At 42.9% G+C, this 12,787-nt stretch overlaps 3 protein-coding genes across 6 annotated transcripts in view; 1 reads left to right on the plus strand and 2 right to left on the minus strand.

Moving 5' to 3' along the window:
• Window positions 1–2,083, minus strand: part of LOC106740695 (zinc finger and BTB domain-containing protein 14) — a 7,434-nt gene extending 5,351 nt beyond the window's left edge. For both annotated transcript variants that reach the window (XM_014611980.1, XM_014611977.1), the window contains exon 1: window positions 1,897–2,083. In XM_014611980.1, the coding sequence (XP_014467466.1) occupies window positions 1,897–1,951 (55 nt within the window). In that variant the 5' untranslated portion in view covers window positions 1,952–2,083. The remainder of the gene's footprint in view (window positions 1–1,896) is intronic.
• A 153-nt stretch (window positions 2,084–2,236) lies between these two features.
• Window positions 2,237–7,892, plus strand: LOC106740692 (palmitoyltransferase ZDHHC5). 2 transcript variants are annotated; one of them, XM_014611974.1, is made up of 9 exons: window positions 2,238–3,182; window positions 3,485–3,645; window positions 3,846–4,004; window positions 4,197–4,334; window positions 4,460–4,614; window positions 4,689–4,806; window positions 4,910–5,022; window positions 5,125–6,920; window positions 7,805–7,892. In XM_014611974.1, exons 1-8 carry the CDS (start codon window positions 2,989–2,991, stop codon window positions 5,965–5,967), a joined length of 1,881 nt encoding a protein of 626 aa, XP_014467460.1. In that variant the 5' UTR covers window positions 2,238–2,988; the 3' UTR covers window positions 5,968–6,920; window positions 7,805–7,892. The 2 variants fall into 2 exon arrangements, with proteins under 2 accessions (XP_014467459.1, XP_014467460.1); XM_014611973.1 differs by lacking the exon at window positions 7,805–7,892 and having other exon boundaries at window positions 2,237–3,182; window positions 5,125–5,967.
• Window positions 7,893–9,127: 1,235 nt separating this feature from the next.
• Window positions 9,128–12,630, minus strand: LOC106740696 (protein odr-4 homolog). Of its 2 annotated transcripts, XM_014611982.1 has the most exons (9): window positions 12,469–12,630; window positions 12,237–12,381; window positions 11,742–11,921; window positions 11,441–11,646; window positions 11,189–11,360; window positions 10,908–11,087; window positions 10,607–10,820; window positions 10,322–10,504; window positions 9,128–10,211 (listed from the first exon to the last, which is right to left on the minus strand). In XM_014611982.1, exons 2-9 carry the CDS (start codon window positions 12,330–12,332, stop codon window positions 10,054–10,056), a joined length of 1,389 nt encoding a protein of 462 aa, XP_014467468.1. In that variant the 5' UTR covers window positions 12,333–12,381; window positions 12,469–12,630; the 3' UTR covers window positions 9,128–10,053. The 2 variants fall into 2 exon arrangements, with proteins under 2 accessions (XP_014467468.1, XP_014467469.1); XM_014611983.1 differs by lacking the exons at window positions 12,237–12,381; window positions 12,469–12,630 and adding an exon at window positions 12,014–12,221.
• Between the last annotated feature and the right edge of the window lie 157 nt (window positions 12,631–12,787).

A 12,787-nucleotide genomic window follows, 5' to 3' on the forward strand; every position in this document is an offset into this window, starting at 1 on the left:
CCCCCCCCCGGAAGCAGGATGTCTGCTGAATTGTCGGCGAGTATCGATTACCCGCTGCCGCCGCTCGATGATCTACCGTTCGCGCGACGGATCGGCCCGTGCCGCGTAGAACGCTCGCTCAGGCGACGCTTCCCCGCGTCGGAATCGAGTTACCCGAGTCTTCCGCCTCCCTTCGATCCGACGATCCCCTCGATCCTCGCGTCTTCGTCACTTTCGTGCTACACGTTCTTTAAGGAATGAACGTAATATATGATTGTGAAATTGACCAATCGTAATTTTTCTTCTATAATTCGACTGTGAATGGTCAATTTCTTAAGTCTTGCGCCTTTAATTCTCACTGTAGGCCCCGCTTTATGCGCGTTTAAAGAACTTACGTGAAGCCTAACACGTGCTACTCGGAGTCGGCTTTGAGCCGGCTTTGAGCAAAAAGCCGTGGAATCGGCGTGACGAGCGCGCGTCGTTTTCCGCGACGACGATGACGATTGGGAACTCATCGATCGCAGCTCCGAAAGACGCTCTCGCGGGCAACGCGAAATCGCAGCATCCGAGCTCGGAGGGACGGAGCTCTGGCGGGGAACGTTCGTTCCGACGGAAGTTTCCTCAGCCTCCGAGAGATCGGATTGTCCTTCTGGATCTGCGCTGAGAGAAAAACAAGTGCTACGCTCAAGCGAATATATTTGCCAAGGAATATCGGAGTGCTCATCTCCGGCAAGCATATCGATTTACAATAACATAATACGTAACATCAATGTTGTAATTTTCCATTTAACAAGCGTAAACGCGATGTAACGCGCGTGTTGTGTAACTGGTCGACTGGGAAATTATAATGTTGATGTGTTGCCGGTTGGTTGACGTTTGCTGGAATTTCTCTTCAAGTTTGGATGAAACACGTGTTACTCGGTACAGCACACTGAGAGGAAAGATGCTATATTTAAACAGTATTTGAATAGTATTTATCTTAGTAAGCGAGAGATTATTAATAATGGCATTGCGACAACGTTGTGTTAATGATTTCTCGCTCAATTGTTGCTGATATTTTATAGCATATTTTAAAACGTCTTCAAATATATAATTTTCAATGTCGCATAGAATATCATTGTTAACAATATATTTGACCCAGTATTAAAAATAATATTTCTACATCATGTTTTCAATATGCAGGGATATTATATTATCAAGTAACAGTTTAAAAACATTTATGAAATACATTATTTAATGATTATGTCAAATTATTAATATGTTATTAGGTATAAAATCTACATAAAATCAGTGTTTCAAAACATTGATTCGGTCGATTTTCCTGTCTCTGCTGGATACTTAATTTAAATGAAACAAGAGACCGTGAGAGTTAAGGGGAGAGTCAACGACTCTCCGATATTCCTTAGCGAGTATTCACTCGAATGCACCTTTTTCTCCTATGTGAAAGAACAATCCGACCTCAGTCCGGCTAAACTTCCAACGATTGCGAAATGAAGCGGTTCCGCTGAACGTGGCCATTTTACAAACGTGGCGTACGCACTTCGTCGACGTGTATTTTTTTTTCGAGTCTCCGGGGTCGCGCCGGCCTGTGTGCTTGTCACGTTCACTGACACGGCGCGTCGTCCCGGGACGATCTATGGATCATCGCGGGCCACCGTCATTCATCTCCCGATCGAGGCCGCCTCCGAAGGTGGCGCCGACGGTCGGATTGTTCGATTTTCCGGATTTCCTTGGTCGCGTGCGTGCGTGTGTATGTGTGCGCGCGACGACGTACCGCATTGCGTCGACGACCCATTTTGCAACGGGGGCGATAAGTCGCTCTCACACGCCGCCGTCCGTCCCTCCCCTTCTGCCATTAAATAATCAATCTCGAGCGGCGCTCTCGCTCTGATCGCGCCTTCGAAGACGCCTTTTTACCTGGCGAGCCCCGCGGGAAGACGCGGCCGCGCTCTCTCTCCCTAATCGTCGCCATTGCTCGTCTCTCATCTTCCTCGATCCTCTCCTCGGCCGCGGCTTAACCTTTCCTAACCCGAATCGATCCTCCCTCGAGCATCCCCGATGCGTACTCGCGAGGAAGAGCCGATATCCACAGGCGGGAAAACGCACCAACGATGTGATCGACGATCGATCCCGCGCACCGGGAAGCGGCGTTTGAATCGCGATCGCTCGGGCCGCTCCGCGTCACGTGACCGCCGGAATCACGTGGCGCTTTGGCGTGCGCGCCGCGGGAGGGCGCTGGATGCGCGCGAGCGAGCGAGCGAACGCGACGACCAGATGCGACGGCTTTCACAACACAGCGCGGTGTTCCGTAAATATGCGAGTTGTATTATCATCGCTCGCGGCTGCGACGACGACGACGGTCTGAGATACGCGATGCTGTGGCTGCCCGGAACGTAGTGCGCGCGTCACGAGCCCCGTGGACGATCGAGCAGCGCTGGTGCACGATTCGCGGCCTCGGTGACCCAATTTACCCGAACGAAGGCTCTCTTTTCTTCCCTTCGCGACGACGAGGAGGACGGACGGAGTCCACGGTTACGACCCTTCTTCCTGCCGCGAACACTGTCTGAAGTCGGTGACCCCTCTGATCGGACGGAAGTGAGTTCGCGATCTTTCCGTATGCGCGAGTTCACGCGATAGAGTAAAGAGTGTGCCTCTCTCGTGCGCGCGCGCGAGAGCGAATTCCGTCAGGGTGGCTCTGGACTCTCGTCGAGTCGACGCGAAATTAGGTTAAGTCTCTCTGTCTGTCTGCGAGAGCTCAACAGGCGGGTCTCTCCCGAATCGGCGGTGTCGTATGACAAGCGTCTCGTCGCGTTCGAATGCTGTCACCCGCCGCAGCGTGTTATGACTCGAGGACGGGGGAGCTCCGGGGGAGCAAGATGAGACATGATGCTTGTCGTTCGCGAGCGAGAACTTCGAGCGAGAAGGAGCAGCGTCACGACCGCCGCATCACGACGACGACAACTGTGATAAACCCCGAGCGATCGGCCAGCGGGATTCGCACGCACATTTATGACAGTACGTGAGAGGAACTTTACCCTCGTCGTCAAGTGCAAGATGCCTCACATCACGCGAAAGTGGGAGCTATTCCCGGGTAGGAATCGCTTCTGTTGCGACGGCCGGGTGATGATGGCACCGCAGACTGGGGTGTTCTACGTCACCGTCTGCCTCATCGCCGGCACCAGCGGATTGTTCTTTGGCTTCGAGTAAGCGTCGCATTCTACCACCGGTCACGAGTTTTACTCGCACGTTCGTAGACGGTAGAGTTAGGGTAGCGTTCATCGTGTATCGTAGTTTACCTCGAGCGTGCGACGCGCGTCACGGACGCAACGAGCCCTGTGTTTCTTGAGAAGTAATTATTCGCATAGACCTCGCATTAGGAGAGAAAGAGAGAAAAAAGCCGAATATAGAAAAGAAAAAAAAGAAACGCTCTTCTCGGTGCGCAATCGACCGAGAAGAAAAAAAAATGACCGAATTCTGTGGGAAACAATTGTCTTCTTTTTTCCAGTTGCCCATTTTTGGCGCTACATATAACACCAGCGATACCAGTGATAGGAGGTTTATTATTTATATTTGTAATGTCTGCTTTGTTCCGTACAAGCTTCAGCGATCCCGGAGTAATCCCACGAGCGACACCTGATGAAGCTGCTTACATTGAGCAACAAATTGGTATAGATATAATTGTATACTTATGCGCATGTAAACTCTTCTTCTAGTCTTGTTCTATATCTCTAATGATACACGCGTGTGTGTGTGTGTGTGTGTGTGTGTGTGTGTGTGTGTGTGTGGGGAAAGAAATAATATATTTATTACAATCTCTCTTTCAAAGTACTAAACTGAAAATATGTTTCTTGTATGTCAATCTACAGAGGTACCAAACAATGGTAACTCCAAAACATATAGACCTCCCCCTAGAACAAAAGAAGTCTTAGTCAGAGGACAACCAGTGAAACTGAAGTATTGCTTTACATGCAAAATATTCAGGCCACCGAGGGCCTCTCATTGTAGCTTATGTGACAATTGTGTAGGTACGTATTCTCTCTCTCTGCATTTTTATTAGCCTTAAGATATCTGAAAGTATCTGTGTAGTTTTTTGTTTTCATTATCAGAAATATATACACACGTACATACATATCACGACTAGTACGGTAATTCTGATATTAATTTAATCACTCAAGTATATGTATGTGAGACAATTTTAAAGATAAATATTCTTACAGAGAGGTTTGATCATCACTGTCCATGGGTTGGTAACTGCGTGGGCAGGAGGAATTATAGATATTTTTATGCTTTTATAGTATCCCTGGCGTTTCTTTGCGTTTTCATATTTGCATGTGCGGTCACACATTTAATTATGCGTAAGTGTTGCCGTTTGCGCGATGAATTCAGTAAATATGCGGAGTATATATCGTTACGGCTAACTAACGTACGATATATATGTATTGTATCATTATATCCGCCTTTTATCACTCATTGATTGTAGTTACGAAAGATGACAAGCCATTTCTGGAAGCTCTCCGAATGTCTCCGAGCAGCGTCATTGTCGGAGTGATATGTTTCTTTTCCGTTTGGAGTATCTTGGGCCTCGCCGGCTTTCACACGTATTTAACCACGAGCAATCAAACAACTAACGAAGATGTAAGCGAATCGTTACGTCGCACAGATTATCGGTTGGCAGTGGCAAACTCAAACTCTCAAACTGTTTCTCGTAGATTAAGGGATCGTTCTCGAGTAAAAGAGGACAGGAGAGCTTTAATCCCTATAGCCAAGGAAATATCTGCGGGAATTGTTTCTACGTATTATGCGGGCCGTCTCCGCCTAGTTTAATCGGTAAGATTTCTCCCGTAATGTTAATCTGTGCTGACGCACATCGCACGAAGTTGATGAAATTCCCTTCTTTATCATATCGTGAGAGAGAATTGTGTCCTTTCAGATCGAAGAGGAATAGTTACGCCCGAGTATCGCGCGGAGCAAGAGAGGGTCGGCGATGAGAATGTGATTACTAATAATAAGACATACGGCACGGTGAAGATTGTGCAGCCTCAGGTACGTTCAAACACGTTTCCTAACTCTTTCGATTAGTCGAAATGCGCTCGGAAGAACAGATGAGGAACATATATATTCGTCTCTTTGTGTCCCTCGCAACAGTCGAACGGCACAACGGTTCAGACAAGCCCCAGCACGGAACTGACAGACTCGATGAACAACCTGGTCTCCGGTCTACATTCGCCGAGAATAGAGTCGATAAACGGTGAGTTAACCCTCCTAAGGCATCCCGCGTCACGTTGCCCCGAGGATCTGCCGAAATATCCGCGCCAGTACATAACAAACGATGCTTACGCCGCGCCGCCGCAGTATCCGGCGCAGCAGCAGCATTGCTCTCAGGATTCAGTGAAACATATTAAGTACACCGAGGTAGATCGGTTGAATCCGGACTTTCAGAAGTCTTATCCGTGTAGATGCGAGGAAGGCTTAAACAAGTATCCTCATAGATGTAGAGAGGAGTATCATAGGTGCTCGGACAACAACCTAATATACGATCAGTGCGTTCAGAATGGCGATCAAAAGTACGCCATTGATCTTCAGAAGTACCCTCAGAGATACTCCGAGGACCCGTTGCGTTACAAGATAAGCGATAATAAGAACGGTTACACCGATCTGCAAAAGTTCCCCCAGTGTTATTCCGAGGACCCGTTACGACTGACTCAGTCCCCTCACACGCTCAGGTATAACAACCTAAGATGCGCCGATCATAGCCTAAAGTATCCGATATCGAAGGCCATTCTGCCGGCGCGTATCTTAGGCACGGGCGGGATACCGATCATCGGGCAGACCGCGATAGGCCTCGTGGTAAACAGATTCGGCTCCGGGCCGCTGACCAATAATTTGTCCTACGCGGAGAACTCGTTGTGTCCGAGCGATAGTACGGAGGAGGATCTCCTGAATCGACGTTTCATTATGAGCTCACTCAGCGACAACGAGGATATTTAACGTCTATTGTAAAGCCCAACGTCTCTCGAATATACCATTTGACTCGATTGTAATACTGGGAAACAGCTATAATTAGTACACTTACCACGGAAGAAAAACGAATCGTGGACTCATAACGTTAGAAAAGAGAGAGCTTTAATATAATTAGATCATTATTCGTCCTCTTCTCTGAAAATCTTACGCTAAGGGAATAGAATCATTTGTACATAAACGGTTATACGATTGTTCTTGATTCCTATATTATCGGGAATTAAAATAATGAAAGAAATTATATATATATATATATATATACATATACGAATACCAAGAGAGAAAAAGTTGAATTTAATTGTTGCGAAAAAGAGATCTATTTATTTTTTGAAGGTACCGTTTTGCATAGATCTTTATTTTAAGGATAATGTGTATATTATGGTTATGGTTGTATATGTGTGGTATACAGTGAGTTAAGGCATTAGACCATATACCAAATTATGTTTGTTCGATATATGCATGGGTTCTTTGAAGTATCTCGTTCCTTAGGTATCCCATCATATTTAGGTTTTACATATATGAAAGAGAGATAAAAGAGAAACTAGTTTTGTCGAGTTCTCGAGATTTTTACTGAACTATCATCGTTTCTCTTCAATATGTTTTTCTCAATCCAAAGATTATCTCATAATTTACACGCAAGTAGATATTTTGCAAATAATAATTATTTTTATTATAAAAGCGGATGTGAAGTTTCATGCGAAGGAATATTCTTAACGTGTATTTTTTGAGAGTCGAATTATCGAGTTCGAAAAAAAAAAGGAATTCCTTTTAGGTATGAATATATATATATATTTTTATGTATATATATATTTATACATAAGTCTTTTAGCAATTAGTAAGCACTTGGACATAACTCAATAAATTGTATTTCTTTGTTGTTTAAAATTACGTCCTGTTATCGAGGGCTCAGAGCGTACTACTCGGTAAGTTCGTTTTATGCATTTTGATCGTCATTGAGTGTATGTCTTTAATATATACGAATGATTCTTCGCACTAGCATTAATAAGTCACGCGTCACGTTTTCTTTTACACTTTTACGGGACTAATTTTGGAACACACTGTGTCGTTTTATACGGTTTATGGCTTGTGACTAATTGTGATTGGTTTATAATTTGGCTTTGATTATTTGGGCAGGAGATAAGAGCGTTGGGCCAATCAGGCCAACAGACAGTACGCGGAAATTGCATCAAGTTTTTTTTTTTCCACGGAAAACTGCGGGAGATCTCATACGGATACATAATGTTCAAGCTCTCACAACGTGTGTACGCTTTTTTTCATTTTTTTTCATTTTACAAAGGTCGGAAGGGGAAGCTTTTGGTTTGATTTTACCTTCCTTTGTTTTATTACGCATATAAGTGAAAGCAGCGTTTGGTAAAGAGAGAGAGAGAGAGAGAGAGAGAGACATTTCATTTCGCAACTGTATGCTCCACCGTTGTTGTGTTTGTTGATTTACGTCACACAGAATGCTGTACTGTAAGTATGTGCATAATGAAAACGCGCATTATCAGCCTGATAATTAAGATTACGAAAAGCTTATATTATATGTCCGTACTGCTGACATTTTGTGCGTAAGAAACACAAGGCTCAACGCTGCACCTTCCTGGTATAATAATAATATTATAAGATACAGTTTGATCCCCCCTCTCCCCCCACGGTACTAAAGAGGAGGTTTCCGTAACAATCTTGTCCTTCACAATTTAATTGGCAATGATTTATATTTTAATGCTGTATGTGCACTTTTTATGCGATCGCGCAGAGAGATCGGCCGAGGCTTCTCACACGCACATCGTCATGATTTTGCTTTTAGGTAGTACTACGAACAGTATAAGCCAACTCGTTACCAACGAAGTACCATTAGCGTCTCTCAACATAGCGCCGATCGACATCGACGAGATCGCTCCGTTGCCACCTCGTCAGAGCGTCGTGGTCTCCTCCGCCCTGGACACATCTTCCATACCGGCGGTAACGACCCCACTGTCCGCGTCTAGGCTCAGACTGTTGCAGGACACGACTATGATCGAGTCTGCCTTAGACCTGGACTCGCTGGAAGACGCGAGCGTCGGTAGGGGAAGCCAGGCGGGGCTCATAAAGATGGGCGTAGTCTAAAAATTCATCTTCTTGTTCTTCGAGCAAGCTGTTTAGAGATTAAAGACGATCTCGGGACTTCTGTCCGGAAAGGATGGACAGCACCTAAACTCAATGTTTTGCTGAAACGACGCGGCAACCCCGCGTCTTACGTTTTCATCTGCGCGCGCACGAGGTAATAAATAACGCGGATGCAATGGTTAGTAAAAAGATTGTCACTTACGAGACGGAGGTTTCGTTTGTTGGGGAGGAGGCGGTAGGACGAGACTCGGGGAGCTTGAATTTACAGTGCGTTACAGAATTACCACGGTGAATTGCTGCCGCTGCTGTGTAACCGAAACGGCCGAATTTATGCTATAATTGAAGTACAAATAATTGTAAACGTTCATTTCTAACAAAAGCTGGACTATTTATTATTGTGTAATTACGCTCGCCTTCGACAATGCGACAATTGTATACGCTACTTTAGTCATATATCTTCCCATTACTTTTTTCAAAAATCTTGCATATACTAAACATACGTAGGTTGCACCTTCCGATTGGATCGCAATATTTTTAAAAAAGACTTCGTGAAGTATTTTATTGTTACTTTAATTAATTTATTATCTACACATTAGAATACTTGCCGAGAATACTTAACTGCAGGAAGATATAATGATGTAAAGAAGAAATCGTATACCGTATACTTAATTTTATTCGTCAAAATTCAAGTGTGGTGCTGCCTAATATTACGTTGTAGGAGAACTAAATTTTTCCCTCTATAATAACGTTAACATAACATTTTAACACAAGGTCACTAGAAATGTATATATTTTGCACTACTTTACACACACGCACACACATACACACGCACGCACGCACACGTACACACACACACACACACACACACATACAAAATATGATATTGGAATTAATGATTTTACTATAATAGATATATAAAAAGTCAATAACTAACACGTGTGTACAAAGCAAGTTTTTGGCACTCGTTTGTGCTTGCACCGAATAGAAAATCAAAGTACACTGCACTACACAGAAAACGGACTAAAAAACGATTTAGAAGAAGAGAGAGACGGGAGTAATTTTCAGCATGATTAAACAAATATTTATTGCAGGAAGTACGTAGAAATTACGATGATTCTTCCGTTGCGTTTCCTGACATTCTTAGAAATGTTGTCTTTTTAACAGGATTTGCCATGTACAGTGTAAAAAGTTTTGTAAATAAACTTTTCATACACTTTAGCATAGTTTTACAGATATAATTACGGAGGAAATTTATTCGAACAATGCAACTAATAAGCAAGCGTTTAAAACATTAGAATTACCACTGCCTGATTTGATCAATAAATTTCGTATCAAAATTGTGCATGTTATTACCTAATTTTTTTTTTTTTTGACATTACGCGATTACACACACTATTCATATGAGTAATACTGAAGAACATATTAATGCTAGTATTTGTCATATATTAATGGTATAAAGAATTGCCATTCTGAAGACTAAACAGATGCTTTCTTTTGTATATAAGACATGTATATGATATTGTATGTACATATGATATAGATGTTATAATAAAATCCATATAATATAATGCAAGTTAAAAATATCTCGTAATGTTTTATTGTATTAAAACGGCAAACAATTCGACGAGCGAGCCATACACCATTTATTTTAGTGACAGTGAAACTTATAAATTTCCGTCGATGTTCACGGAGAGAGTAATTTTCATTCCGTGTAATTTAATAGATATAAAAATATTCATGTAATTTCACGTAAGAAAATACACACATCGCGCTAGCAATATTATATTAAAAACAATATATATATATATATATCATTATTATTAACTATCGGAGTGTATTAAATAATTTAATATTTTTACATCTCAAATTTTACAGACGCACACGGGTTCAAAAAGTATTCCATCTTAAATCTACATCTTGTGTGCGTTGAAAAAAAAAACAGTATACACATTACATTAGTTCGTGTATAATAATAGCCGCTGTCACGATGAAGAATGCAACGCACAAGCCGATATAAGGAACCAGTATTTGGTGAAATTTGGTCTTCTCGGTGCCGTGGTCCGACGATTTGCTATTGACATCACTCTGGCAATAGAATTCCGTAGGATCTGTTCATCGGGAATTCAGTTAAGTGTAACAAACAACGCGTACGTACATACGGATGGAGGCTGTTCTCCAACGTTACTCCCGCGAACGTTAATGTTACACTTTCACTCACCAGCTTGCAGCTCGACTTCCTTCTGCACTTGGCTTTCCTGCACTTTTAGATCCAGCAGTTCTCGCAACGACAGTAATGCTTCTTGCGGCCCCTCGCCGGGAAACAGATAATCCGACAACGTGACCTGATTTTCCGGTAACGCAATCAACACTCTCCTCGGCGGTTCGTGTAACGTGATGTTCTCTGAAAGGAGATCGCGAGTGAAATCGCAAAAAAAAACAAAAAAAAAGAAAAAGTACCGTAATTTAGATCCAGCCGTATCTTATATCGCTTCCGTGACTCTACCTTCGGGAGAACCGTTCTCTTCCTCTATCAAACTATCCCAGTGCATCTCCAGCCTGCTCGCCAGAGATCTCACTATGTCCTGCCTCACCGCTGCATTGGCCTCCTCGATATTGGCCTTTTGATGTACGAATGTCCTACTGACCAATTGCCCGGTTAGTCGTATCGATGCGCTGCACGACGTCACTCTTATGTCTGAATCAGTGTCATCTTGCGACTAACAGGGTAAAGTTAGCGAGATGCCATTAAATAAAATTGACTTCTGTCTCCGTGACGCCCGATTGTAAACCTGGTTTGTACTCACGCATGGAATGTACAGGCTAACTTGAAACGAGTCGCTGCTATCGTTCTTTTTACTCTTACATTCCTTGCTATCTCTCTTCTTCTTGGAAATTACTTCCAATGTGGCCTCCAGCGGTCTGACTTCCTCTTCGATAACAACGAGCGAAGATTCGATCAAATCCGCCACGCTCGTCAAGATATTCTGCGACAATACGACATGTCTTCGGGTTATCCAGTTTTTGAGATCAATGCGCGAGATTATTTCGTTTGCGTTGGAAAATAATTATATTCAATTTAATCAACCTGTAATTGCCTCTTGAGAGTTTCGGGATCCTTGTCCGCGTCAATAAGGAACAATCTGTTAAAATCCACAAGAGCTTCCAGCTGATGCCACTTGGTCGCTCTCTCTTGGAACTTCCAGTCGGCTGGTCTCAATATGCTATCTTTCGTAACATCTATGGACTTGCAAATGTATCTGGAGATAAAAGGATCTAACTGATCTAAACCAATTAAGGTAGAGCGTCGAAGTTCAATACGCTATCCTAGACCGCATACTTCTGTGTAACACTGTTGAAAGCTAATACAAGTTTCTCATCTTGATTATTTCCGCACAGATGCTTGTTATTCCACGAGAGGGTCTTGTGAATTGCACTAAGAACCGACTTAAGCTTTTGTACATTGCTGGTAGTATCTAAAGTATCTTCGGGCCCTGTAATAAAAATACCAAGTACCCACATCCCACCGGGCAACATTCTTGTAACCTGAAATGAGATACAATGTGCATAAATGAGATGCAACGCAACGAATTTTAATTTTTTAACTGTACTTTCCCTCCCTGTGAAAACTGTACACATACATGTTTAGCATGATCGGCTACCCAGCTCATAGGTATATCCTTGACAGACTTAATATATGTGTCAGCCGCATCTTGTTCCGCAGTTGTTGTATAACTGATTAAAGTTTCCTCCACAATATTTTTAGCAAGGGGGGGTGGTGTTTTCGCTAAATGCACTATGTAATCTTTCTGTCCGCTACTCTACAATGTTAAAACAGAAACAAATGATACATTCTGAGGCATGTTACATGCGAACATAATTCCTCGTATATTCGCATGATCAAATTTCTAACCTTTGCTTCTAGGCACCATGATTAAAAAAAAAAACATGAGATAAATATGCTAACAGCGTGCGCACTCGGTAATTAATATCTTATGGTAATTCAATTGGATCTCAACGGAAACGTAATGTGGAGATCGCAATACTTCTCACTCTCTCGTCGCATATGTTATATTAAATATGAGAGCTGCGGTGCACGTATTGACACATGAAACTGGTAGGTACAAAAGATCAACCTGTCCCAAGATCAATCCTATCACGTATCCATCCGGTTTCGCTGAAGACGCTAAGTACGTGCGAAGGTGCTCCTCAGCGTAAATCGTTCGTCCCATTGCCTCTACGTGATGATTTTATGTTGACAGAACAGGGATGGTCGCGTGCCTGAATTCACAATTCGGTATCGCTACGTGCGTTTGTGAGATCGCATACGTGAGATAACATGTCGGTAAATAAATAGAAAAATATTACCTGATTTGCCGTTGAACTGTACCAATTGTTAATAAAAAGATTGCACTATACAAGGATACGAAAGGTTTTCCGATCCATCCTTGAGTGGAGTATTTGAAAATAGGAGGTTTTCACCGACTTGTCGTTCGGTCTGTTCTTTTTAGCTACATCGCTGAACTGGTGCGATAAGTTAGAACGAGACAAATATATTTCGTCTCGCTCTAACTAAAAGAACGGACCGATTAATATCGATAAATATCGTTTAAATTAAACCTCTATAATGCGCTTGTAAGAGAGTCGTAATTAAGTTTTACCTGAAGCTGCAAACATTTTGGAGCGA

Source organism: Dinoponera quadriceps, unplaced genomic scaffold (assembly GCF_001313825.1).
Source record: "Dinoponera quadriceps isolate SergipeBrazil2010 unplaced genomic scaffold, ASM131382v1 scaffold558, whole genome shotgun sequence".
Lineage (NCBI taxonomy): Eukaryota > Metazoa > Arthropoda > Insecta > Hymenoptera > Formicidae > Dinoponera > Dinoponera quadriceps.